Source organism: Nymphalis io, chromosome 13 (genome assembly GCF_905147045.1).
Source record: "Nymphalis io chromosome 13, ilAglIoxx1.1, whole genome shotgun sequence".
Lineage (NCBI taxonomy): Eukaryota > Metazoa > Arthropoda > Insecta > Lepidoptera > Nymphalidae > Nymphalis > Nymphalis io.
In genome coordinates, this window is record NC_065900.1 from 6,199,499 (window position 1) to 6,212,265 (window position 12,767).

A 12,767-nucleotide genomic window follows, 5' to 3' on the forward strand; every position below is an offset into this window, starting at 1 on the left:
TAATATGCGTAATTGTTCAAGCTAGGTGTGTCTGCAAATATTAGTTTTAATTTATTTATTTATTCGTAATATGCACATACATTACGTTGTATATTTGCACAAGATAATATAATATAATTTTTAACGTTCAATTGCAATCACGTTGGTTGAAATGTTTATTCAAATAGAAACATTTTTAAATAATGTATAAATAAGATCCCAGATTCGGTCACAAACATAAGCTTAATAGTTTAAAATTTTATTTGAATATTTGAGAGATTATGTTTAGTAGACTATCTATTACTACTAGACCGGTATAAAATATATAAAGACATTTCGGTTCAACTACTTCAGGTTGCAACTAATTATATAACCTTTTCGAATGAATAACTTGTTATCACACACACCGATGCAGATTCACAAACACATGGGGCATTTATATAGCTTCCCTTGATAATTTTATTGCACGTATTACTGTATGGGTGAAGACTTTTTACTGTCGAATCATTAGCTACTATCGCTTAGATGTTATATGATATATTAAGTATCATTTGATAATTGTGTTCATCATCATCAGCCGAAAGACGTCCACTGCTGGACAAAGGCCTCCCCCAAGGATTTCCACGTTGCCCGATCTTGCGCTGCCCGCATCCAACGGCTAATTGTGTTAATTCACCGGAAAAAACCGGACAAGTTTCATTAAATTTCATTGCCAGGTTTTCGCGTAATGCGTGACACAAAACTGATAATATCAAGATATATAAAAGAAAAATATGCTTGTTCATAAAATATGTCATGGAGATATTCGATGGGTATGGATATACCATGATTATATACAATGACTATGGATATACCCATCGAATTATTATAATTACATGAATATATTGACTCCATATTTCAATGTTTGTTTATAATTATATAAATGAAAAAGGTTTTTATTATATATTTTATTAAATGTAATAAATTAATTAAAGCTAAAAGAGTAATAAATAAAGTTCACACACATTGATAAACGAAACCATTTTATTATCATTAGTGAATCAAAGGCTTTAAAGAATGTTTTACATAATCACTTTACGATTTAATTTTTTTAACAGTGTTGACAGACTAATCCTTCAGTCACGAACTACGTCAATCGCTTGTTGTCATTTATTTCGAAACGCCGTAGTTAAATAAACAAACTGGCTGAAAATAAACTACATTGAAGTTGGTGTAAAAAAAATTACCGACGGACTTGCGTCTCTGACTGTTTCTCTGGCACCAATACTGTTCATTCACTCGAACGAACATTTGGCGTTGGAACTAAATGGAACGTATCATACGTACGGCGTCTGAATTCGCTAACCTAATTACTGGCCCTTTTACCATTACTAAGCGAAAATCGGCAATTATTAAAAAATAATAAGTTTTATTAAATACCTAATAAAAAAAATTAATAATAATTTGTTTGGTTCAAATTGAATATGTAATATAATCTGTAATTAAATACAGATACAAAATGATGTTTTTTTTGTCTGTTGACAGTTGCGTGAAGGTTTCTGGCATAAAACATCAACGGACAATAGAAGTCCGCGAGACGAATCGGATGTTTTTACAAAAAAAAAAATTATTCAGGTAAAATTAAATTCTCCTTTAAATCAAAATAATTCACACAAGTATAATCAGAATAATAAAATAAATTCAGATTTACTAAATATACGTGTGGAGTATGATTTTTTTACAAAATGGCGGCAACTAACATCTATGTTATGACGTCACGACATTTTTATTTAATTTAGGTACATGCTCTTGCCTCGAAAAGCGAGAAATGCCGCTAGTCCTGCGCTTGAACTCTTTTCGGTCGTGTCGTCTTTGCCGTCGGAGTCGAATTATAAGAGTAAGGGAATTCATTTGTGCATTGTAATACTTCCTGCGTAGTTGCCAATCTCTCTTTAGATTCGCCAACGTGGTCTAAATCGGTCCACAGGTCTTTAACATGTAATTTAATTTTTATGTAATGAAGACATATCTTCTTTTCATTTTAGTCGTAACGCAAACAGATAAAATATTAACCCGACTTAAGCTTTACGATAAAACCATCTGCGTATTGGTAATTGGCGGCAAATAAAGATTAAAAAATACAAATTTATATATTTAATCATTCCATTTATTTATGGAGGTTATAACGCGGTAAGTATTGAAATAAATAGAATTTTAATTTCTTGAAACTGCGTTTTTATTGCCCTCTTACGACATATGGACTTATCTAAAGATTATTACCAGATGGCATGAGCTAATGTGTTTATTACGTATGTCATGTAAGTGTTAAAGTCGTTAAACGGAGATTGATTTGGTTTAACCCACGTACAGTATCAGTTAACTATGTCTGTATAAGATATTTAACAATGTATCTTTTCACGATCTTAATTTAAGACATAAACAATTGATTTGTGGCAATCAGGTGTTATAATTGTTCATCTGTTTACAAAATATATTACTTATAATATTAATAATAAATATATTACTTGTGTTCCGGGTATAAGCACTACATGCGAAAGTAATTTTGTATATGTATCCCATTTTGATGAAATGTCGTATGAAGAAGATTGCAATACCTAACATCTACTAACACGCGAGCGAAGCCGCAGACGAAAACTAAATATAATTAATTGTATAACCGTAACAGCTTGTGAATGTTCCACTGCTGGGCTAAAGGCTTCCTCTCCCTTTTTGAGGAGAAGGTTTGGAACTTATTCCACCAGCGTGGTGGAATGTGCGGGTTGATATTATTTAACTGTTGAGCAGATGGACACCACTACCATCGGTAACCAAATTTCTTCTATTGTTTCAACGGCATTATTAATGTTTGTCATTATTATGTTGTGTTAAAGTAAAAAAAAAACTTTACTTCATTTACATATTAAAATGCAACCTTTTTTCGTTCAAGAGGATTTGACGATCAAGCATAACAATCAACTATATTTTATTCATTCTGTTTTGATAATAATTTATCATTTTTAAATTTTATTCTATTTACAGATTATAAATTACCATTTTAAATATAAATGAATAAAATAAGAGCGACATAAAAGCGTAAAACGATACACGGCTAAGACGCATCGGTCGGGTGCACACGGCATACGGTTGACCTCTCACCGTTGACCCGTGCAAGAACGGTACAGAATCTAGATAATATGATGTATTTATCCATTTCCTAGATATTTCAACTAGGAACATGTATGTTTTGACTGTAAGCTAATTGCAATATTAAAAATAAATCATGAATTATAAACAGACAAGTTGAAAAAAAAAACAGTATTCCTCTTGTGGTTTTTGAATCTGTGCTGTAATGAGAATCGTTTAACTCAGCCTGTATGACGCCATAACGAAAATAAAATGTCTAGCGGATACTTCATATTGTGGATGTGGTAAGATTCGAATTTTAATTTCGAACCACAAAGCAACTGAACTTACTCAAAAGGCCTAGTAGTGGGATATTAATATACATTACTTCTAACAATACAAAAAAATACTTTTAAGAAATTAATTTATTAAATAAATATTAATAAATTCATTTATTAAACAATATACAAAATTTATCTCATATCATGTCAATTATATGTCAGTTGCCTATTAAAGTGACTTGACGTTTTTATTTTCAATGATTAAAAAAAAACACTATAATTAGAATATTATAATAAAGAATATCTTTTACAAACCGATTATTGCTTATAACTTATAATGTATAATGAATTTGCAATCCTGACAAAAACTCTTATTAGTCGTAATAACTATAATAAAGAACGACAGCTTAATGTACGTCGGAATACATAGTGTAATAACCTAAATTATAATATAAATATTGAACAAAATTATAGTTACCTGGTATTTTACTGAATGCAAATATGTGAACATATTTTGTTGACAAAATATAGACTTGCTTTGACATTATTTACGAGAGGGAAGACTCCATTCACGTTCATTTTTGATTTTTAACTTTAAAATCTTATTTAAAATAGAGTGGCTTAAATATATAATTTGGAAAAAAACATAGTCTGAACATTTTTTAACTAACGTGTATTTTATGTTTTCTGGTAAAATATATGAAGCCGATTAATCCCAAAAAGAAAAAAAATCAACCTGAATCGTATATTAAAAACATAATTTATGAGATAATTTATTTTTAACGGGACAGACGAATTTTTAGCTAAGGATTAGCCAATGAAAAGTGAAATAGTTTAAAGAGAATGAATATCATATGAAAAATTGAACTTTAATATTTAAACGGATTATAATTTTATCTAGTTTGTTTATAATCGTACTACATTTCTATGTTATGGTTCATGACCTGTCAAGTGCAATCTAATCGCAAGGTTCTGTGTGTATTTGTTATCAGGACAAATGTGCAGGTGATAAAAAAAGTATGTGCTTATCTCAAATAAGAAATGCAACCGCTAAATGCTATCGACTGAGCGGACAATTATTTATTAAATCCTATACTATTTGTATAGGAACTTACTTGCTTAAGACGTGTTACGACGTGACGTGACGTGATCTACTTTTATTTTTTTATTACCAATACTCTCAAAGAATTTGTGCGTTTTGCACTATTATTTATAATACAAATACAATATTCCACTAATGTTATTTCAATACGAAAATGTTCGTGTTTTGATGTTTGTTAATGTTTCTAAATCATCGCTGATACAGATTTGAATGAAACTTGGTACAAAAGGTTGTAAAGCGGACATGTTTGATTCTGTCCGGGTAATTATTTACCTGTTCGGTTTGTCCGGCGTGAGTTAAAAGACTTTTAGTTTTAATTTAATAGTAGATAGCACCTCCAGAGCGAGAGTTGATAATATTATAAAAGTTATGTTTAGCATTAAAAACCGATGTCTGGTTATAAAAATATAACTGATTTTTTGATTTTAAATAAAAAAACCCTACCTACATTTTAATGAACGCCTTGAGAGTAAAAGGGCCTACAAACTAAGAGCCTAAAATACTTAGATTATAAAAAAATCACGACTTGTGGCGTTATATGTAGAAGCAGTAAGCTTATACTCTGTAAAGGAAAACATACTTCAAAATACAGCTATCCACAGCGACGTTTCCCGGCTAGTTAGTTATTTATAAGTCTTTCCGCTAAAGCTTCCTTGATTTCTTTTACAATTATAAACATCCAAGAGTTAATGTCGTTTAAACTTTTTTAATCTGTCTCTGTATGTTGCCATAAGAATAAAGTTTATATTAGCTTATAAAAAGCGTTATAATTGTCATGGTCCAAATTACGGCCGAACTAAATTTAGTTAAGTCATATTTAATTTCTAATTCCCAGTTTCAAGTTTTTAAATATATTAGTACCAGAACCAGCTTCTATTCTATAAAAATTCTATCACCCCTTTACAGCAACACGTTTTTTTATGCTTTATAATATTATAATTATTATAGTTTTACGATTGTGTTCTGCTGCAAGTTTCGAGTTATTTTTTCGGAATAGCTCTACAGATTAAGAAGTCACAGCTGAGCGCGTGTTGAAAAGAGCGACACGCGACAAAAATAAGAAACACGCTGTATTTTATGAAATTTAAACAATTTAAAATGTTTACGTAAGCAAAAGATGTAATAAAACGCGCATTTAGATCTGGGAATCTGGTCAAATTTTATGAAAATAGTACGTGAGTCATATTCACCATTTGCCATTTCGTCTAGCAGATCATGAAACTTATGATAAATGAAACGGAAATTAGCGTCTCCCACGCATGTGGGTTTATTGCACTATTTAATGGATTAATACACCGAGATAAGTAGAAGAAAGTTCATTAAATATTTTTAAATGAAAGGCAAACATGATCAACAAAAAACAACCCACGGATTTTTTCTTATATCCTTTACCTTCGAGTCCGATTTTTGAAATATCAACTTTTATATCTCATATTTTTCGTTTTAGTTTTTAGTTGATTGAAATTTACTGGGATATTTGAGAAATGTTGTCTATAAATAACTATCCATTTCGGTGTAAATTTCATCCAGATGATTATTGTTCTTGAATAAATGCATACATACACTCCAAACCAACTAAATGTGAAGAGCTTGGAAAACCCGATCATGTTAAATTGAAATCACTTTTTATATAACTTCTTCTATGTTAAAAAAAAATAGTAAAATGTCTAAAGTTATATTAAATATAATAAAAAAATAATTTCGTTTTTATTGATACAAAACAAATAATAATAAAATTATTTATTCATAGACATATCTATAAGTTCCGGGGACATATAATAGGACGCTCAGAAACAGAAAATATAGTTAACAGAAATGTATTCACGGTGCAAAAAACAGATTAATAAGCAGTCTACTTTTACAGCTCACCGGATCGCAAAGAGGAACTGGCTAGGCTATTTGAAATGTTTATTTACATTCATATGTTAGCCGTGAATTATTATTGCTTGTTTCTAGATTTCCTTCCCGGCCTAAGCTGTTTTATCTTCGAAACGATTCGGCTTTTACTGACGTACTCTTGTGAATGATAAAGCACACACTGTAGTATACAATATACATAGTGACCATACGTCCTGTTTTGAGAAGGACAGTTCCGTTTTTAAAATACCTCAAAAACCGCCGATATGTAGTCCACAATTCATTTAAAACATAAGGACTCAAATAGCAACGAAAATCCTAAACCGTCTTCAAAGGTCTACCGTTAAATATTGAAAGTCAAATATTAAAGACATCATTAATTATTTATTAACGTTATTAATTATCATTTATATAATAAACTTGAATTTATTTTAAATCCTATTATTTTGTAAACATTCCAAAAATATTCAGTTTAAGTATAAACGTACTCAAACTGTTCTAGCGCGCCATTCGGCAAATAATATATTTCTTTCATAAAATAGTGAACATTTGCTTGGATTATAAACAACAAAAGTTGTTATGATTTATTGAATTTTTTTTTACTAAATACGAAACAACTGACCTAGTACATTTTTTTATACATATTTAACTATCAAAATATTTACTTTTGCTAAGAGGATGATTTATCCAAATATTATGAAAAAGTTTCAACAACTGCCCGTAACCTATATGAGAAGTTTGGAAAAAATACTTAGAACCCAAATTTAAGCAATAATATATAATAAATGATATATAAATTATATATATTTACCACAATCAGGGATTGAACCTACAGTTAACAAGTCGCATTGCATCAATCGTATTTCGTTGTTACGTTATCAAGATGAAAGGTCCCGTTACACATTGTCTCAATATCCTTATTTAATACGTATAATTATCTGGTTTCCCAAACAGGTTTTAATTAATGTCATTTACGTCTTCGCTTCTTATTTTCGGTATGAAAAAAAGGGTCTTTTTGTCTCTTGATATCGTTTTCTTGTTTTATAATTTATTTATTAAAGATTTTAAACAAAAAAAAAATATTTTAAACTTGATTACTTGATTATTTATTTATTGATTTTTTTCAGTGGTAGGTTTACGTTTACACATATAATTCAGAAAAATGACGACTCAAAAGTGCTTAAAATGTATATTTTTATTTTATTTTATTCGTGAACAAAAATATGTTATATTTATTTATTTTACATTTTAGCTAATAAAGGAAAAACACATAAATATATAGAGAACATTTAAAAAAGATGATTTTTTTTATTACCCTGTTAATTTTATAAATAAGTCATTGAAATGTCCATATAACAAATTATTTTATAGGAAAAACATATCAGTATTTGTAACTAGCTTTGAGATACATCGATGAGAAACTTGAGATATCGAACAAAAAGTTCATAACGGACCTTACCAGTATGGTGGGATTTAATAATGCCGCCCTATAAGGACACGAAACGGTACATTGATCGATGCCGATGTCATACAGTTGGGTACATTTTATTATATCTAGCGTTTGTTAACTTTCGCTCACGATTTCATAATAATATTTGTATCTAAATATCAAATGATGATCAACTGTATTTACACCATACATCATATTATTTTATTTAAGTCACGTCACCTGACATAAAGAAGTTGATTCTTTCACTGCAGAAGTAGAATTAAAAAAAAAGATAAAAAAAAAACAAAAAAGTGTGTTTCCAAAAAAATATTGCACATACATATTATACAAAAATAAATAAACTGCTCGTAAACTAAAATAAAAGCAGTTATTTGAGAGAACTAAGAAATGTGAATACATCACAATTATCATAGCATCGAAGTAAGCACTAACAAGAGAAACCCGTAAGACGAGTTCAGTAGCTGCAATGTCTAATCAACTTGATATGATTGAGCCCGCTTCCTATGCGCATAAAATTTATACCTAGTATAATGTAATTCACAACGATACGGAATTCTGTTCCACAACTGGCGTAGTTGCTTATTTCTATTAAGGAACTTGTATACATCGCAGTCTGTCCAAATAGCGCCATTTCACCATCATGATGATGGATTGCTTCTGTATTGAACTTATGCGTTATTTATTCTTTAATAGTGAATGAACGACGCACGCGCATGTTTTATTTGAAAGTGGAACAGTCTCGGTGGTTGTTTAAATAGAAACAATTTAAATATGAATCAGAGAAATAAAACTAAGCATAATAAATCTTTATTTCTAATTTGTATATTAGAAAATAATTTCCGTAGAGTAATAAAATATGACCTGCAATTATTACAAATTGATTAATTTATTTACGAGCACCGTTTTGTTAAATGGTAATTATAAATTAATATCATAAGCTGTCCACGCTTTCTAATCAAAGGAGAATTAAGTAGGAGTGTGATAAAATATTTCGAACCTAGATGCAAAGCTAACGGTTGCGCCAAATTTGTTTTTGGTACTATTTCAACACTATGCCGCCATAAATAAGATGTATTGGGCGGAAGAGCGTATAGAACATCAACGCGGGTGATGCCACGAGCACAAACAAGTCATTAAGACAAATTTAGGGTGGCCTACATGTGAACGAACGCTATAAACGAGTTCATCATGAGATTACAATTGTACAGAACTAAAAGTGATGATTAAATCAACCGTTAGAAGGACAAAGTCTGTGGTGTTAGACAATTTTACTTAATATTTTTTTATATTAAAGCAATAATTTATAAAGTCGGCAAAACGTAAACAAAACGCTAACATTATGCTAATGAACAGAAACAAATTTTAGTGCATTAGTCACAGCAAAAAAAGGCTTTTAAGTTGAACCTATTTATAACAAACTATTGAAGACAAGTGAGGAGAATATACTAGCTGCCCGACCTAACATCGTAAATAATAAGTTTTGTTTTGTATCTGATGGTAAGTGGTCCTCACCGCTCAAAGACATTGGCATTGTAAGAAATATTAACCATCCCTTAAATCGCCAATGCGCCACCAACCTTGGGAACTAAGCTGTTATGTCTCTTGTGCCTGTAGTTACAATGGTTCACTCACCCTTCAAACCTGAATACAACGTCACTGAGTATTGCTGCTTCGCGGTAAACGCATATGAAAATCTAAATAGTGTCTGTACGGTTTGACTTCGATTGAGATCATGTTCGAACTAGTCAACTAGGGTCAGAATAAACAATCATAATAGATGACGTACTATTATTAAACCTTTAGATTCTTGTTTTATGTAAGATAAAATGATGAAAACATCGTTAGGTTTCCCATTAATAACAAAAGCATATCTTTAAATGTCTTAGCATATAAATCGCGTATCGATATTTTACAGCAAACGATTTATCTTAAGATTTATGAACGTCATCAAAACAATTATTTCACCTATTGATAGTCACAATAATTGGTATATAGGGTAATATTTGATTTTCAAATGAAATTTCGTAGACCGACTTCAATTGTTATTTACCTACGAAATGATTAATATGCATTTATTTTTCACATGCCGTGACTAATTTAATGAAGAATTTATTAAATAAATCTTCCTGTTCAACTATTAATTATATGACTGCAAACGTTTGTTATCTTTTAAAAATATTAAATCACAAAGCTTCAAACGTACATGGCCTTATTAGGACTAACAGACTAGGAGTCGGATGGCGCCAACAATCGATCGCTAACAAGATCGTTGATATATATATATATATATATATACCTATCTATCTTGACCAAATGCTCGAATAATAACCTTAGCTTTACAATCTGGTTATCTATATAATCATTTGTAATTGCTTTTTATCAATATTAATGTCGATAAATAAGAATAACAGGTTTTGCGGCGTTTAGACGAAGAAAATATATTTAAAAAACAGTTAGCGGTATTGTATGGTAATGCGAATATAACTTGAATGATTAGGTTCATACAATGAATCCAAGCAATAGAAATTTCCCATCAAAGACCTTACTTATACCTAGAAAAACTCAATATCAGCTAACTTTTTTTATACAATTGAATATATACATGAATCATTCAGTTCATTGAACTTTACGGTCTATATATGAATTATATAAGACGAATCATTTGCAAATGAGTCTGTAGTCGTTTGTTCCAATGAATGGACGGTTTCATTCAGGTTGCGGGCCCCGAGCGCGTGAGCCCGTCGAAACACGAGATCGCCATGACATAAGTCACCAAATGTAGCAAGCTGCCAACCTTGTCTTTCTATTTATATGTATAACACTCGTTCATTTTGTCCCCCGATGCAATAAAACTTACAGCCTATAATACTTATTTCAATCTATGTCGTAATTAACCAAACCCTTATAAAATAACAGCGGACCATGTATCTGACAATTGTCAGATAGCTGTAAATGAACTGGGTGTGACATGCTAGAGTTGACGGGAGTTTGAATCGTTTTTGTCGTTAATGAAATCTATTGCATGCATCACTTATGTTGAAACTGTTTTATTATTGTGTCTAGGCTTGGCTGCGTTTTATTCATTTAACTCCATTACGTATTATATTATATAGTAATAACCTTCTGCGTTGTTCTATTCATGTTAAATGATTAATTTTCTTATTCACTTTAACTGTACAAATTACGGTAATGTTTGTTTCTTTCATAAGATTAAGAATTATTATTGCCTTATGACATTTAATTTTTAATAAATATATTTTTTTATAAAAATAAGAAGGGATGCCCGGGCACATGAGCTGCCTGTTTGTAAATGGTAACTATCGACTTTGGCGCTGTAATGTGAAATATTAACCATCCCTACATGGTAAATGAGTCGGTGGTACCTACCGACACAGGCTTGCACAAATCCTTGCTACCAAGAAAATGAGTTCGTATTTATTTTATGACTTAAATTAACAAACTGTTAAAATAATTAAACAAAGTACTCACATCTGGGTGTTCTTTTACTGGTACATATACTTTTTCTGTCAGCGTGGTGACCATGCCCTCTGGCTCTGGTAGAATAAGTGGTTCCTTCTTGACTCCATTTATTTGGAATAAGCTTGCTCGTACTTTTGCTATTTCTGTAAAGAAAGAAAAAATATGTCATCAATATAAAACACCAGCCGCTATAAATTTTAAAGATTAAAGATGTCATATTAACGAAGCTAACATAAGATGCCAGCCCAAACGTTTACCGGGAAAGATAAAAGTTAATGTGCCATCGTAAATTTACAAATACGAGAACATGATTACAGATTTGGAAAACAACCAAAATTCCGTGCCATCAATAATAAGTTGTGCTGTCTCGTTGACCTAAGCTAGCATGTAGGATCGAAGCACCCTGGTCTTGGGTTCAAAGTCAATCGTTAGGTCAGTCAAAGCCAAATTCAAAAATCTTTATTCAATATAGAAGCGTTACACTAAAAAAGTGAATGTTCTTCCGTGGAAATAATCTCAGTAGCAGCCCGGAGTCTTTTTTATTACAAACAGGATGGCAAACCTGTAAATGGGAATCTGATGGTAAGTAGTCACTACTGCTCATAAACATTGGGGCTGTAAGAAATATTAACCATCCCTACATGGTCAATGCGCCACCAACCTTTGGAACTAAGATGTTATCTCCCTTGTGCCTGTAGCTACACTGGCTCCTTCCTTTTCAAACCGGAATGCAACTTTATTAAGTATTTCTCTTTGGCTGTAAAATATATGATGGGTGGAACCTACACAGACGGACATGCATAAAGCCTTACCACCAAGTTAAATCTGCAAGAAGGACCATGTTCCAAATAGTGAGAAGGTACAATTGTAGCAATCAATTATTGTTATTTATTTAAAAGGATATTAAATTTTATATAATACTCATGGTCATATAATGACTGGCTATGACATCATTCAATTGATGTAACATTGTTGATAGATCTAATACTGCCTCGATAATGACAAAGCGAAGCCGCCACCTTCGTCGCTTTGATGTCATAAGTTCATGCTTAATGTAAATAAAAACTAACATAAGTAAACATTAAGAGGATCTTATTTATATATTTTATATCATTTGTTATTACAACTAAACAATCTTATATAAAATCAACACAGCTTCTTGAACTAGTTGTATTTTTGTTTCTTTGTATTAAATATATATTATATATAGAACATAATATAACTTATAAGAGACATAGAAAGTATGTTTTTTTTTTTTATAGAATAGGAAGGCGGACGAGCATATGGGCCACCTGATGGTAAGTGGTCACCAACGCTCTTAGACATTAGCATTGTAAGAAATGTCAACCATCGCTTACATATCCAATGCGCCACCAACCTTGGGAACTAAGATTTTATGTCCCTTGTGCCTGTAATTACACTGGCTCACTCACCCTTCAAACCGGAACACAACAATATCAAGTATTGCTGTTTTGCGGTAGAATATCTGATGAGTGGGTGGTACCTACCCAGACGA

At 31.0% G+C, this 12,767-nt stretch overlaps 1 protein-coding gene across 6 annotated transcripts in view; it reads right to left on the minus strand.

The window, feature by feature from the left end:
- The window catches only part of LOC126772844 (protein held out wings), a 64,021-nt gene that overhangs the window by 15,415 nt on the left and 35,839 nt on the right, over positions 1-12,767 (minus strand). For all 6 annotated transcript variants that reach the window (XR_007669696.1, XM_050493447.1, XM_050493448.1 and 3 more), the window contains exon 2: positions 11,261-11,394. Coding sequence is in view for 5 of the 6 variants with exons in the window: in XM_050493447.1 (XP_050349404.1) it covers positions 11,261-11,394 (134 nt within the window). In the remaining variant the exon portion in view is untranslated. The remainder of the gene's footprint in view (positions 1-11,260; positions 11,395-12,767) is intronic.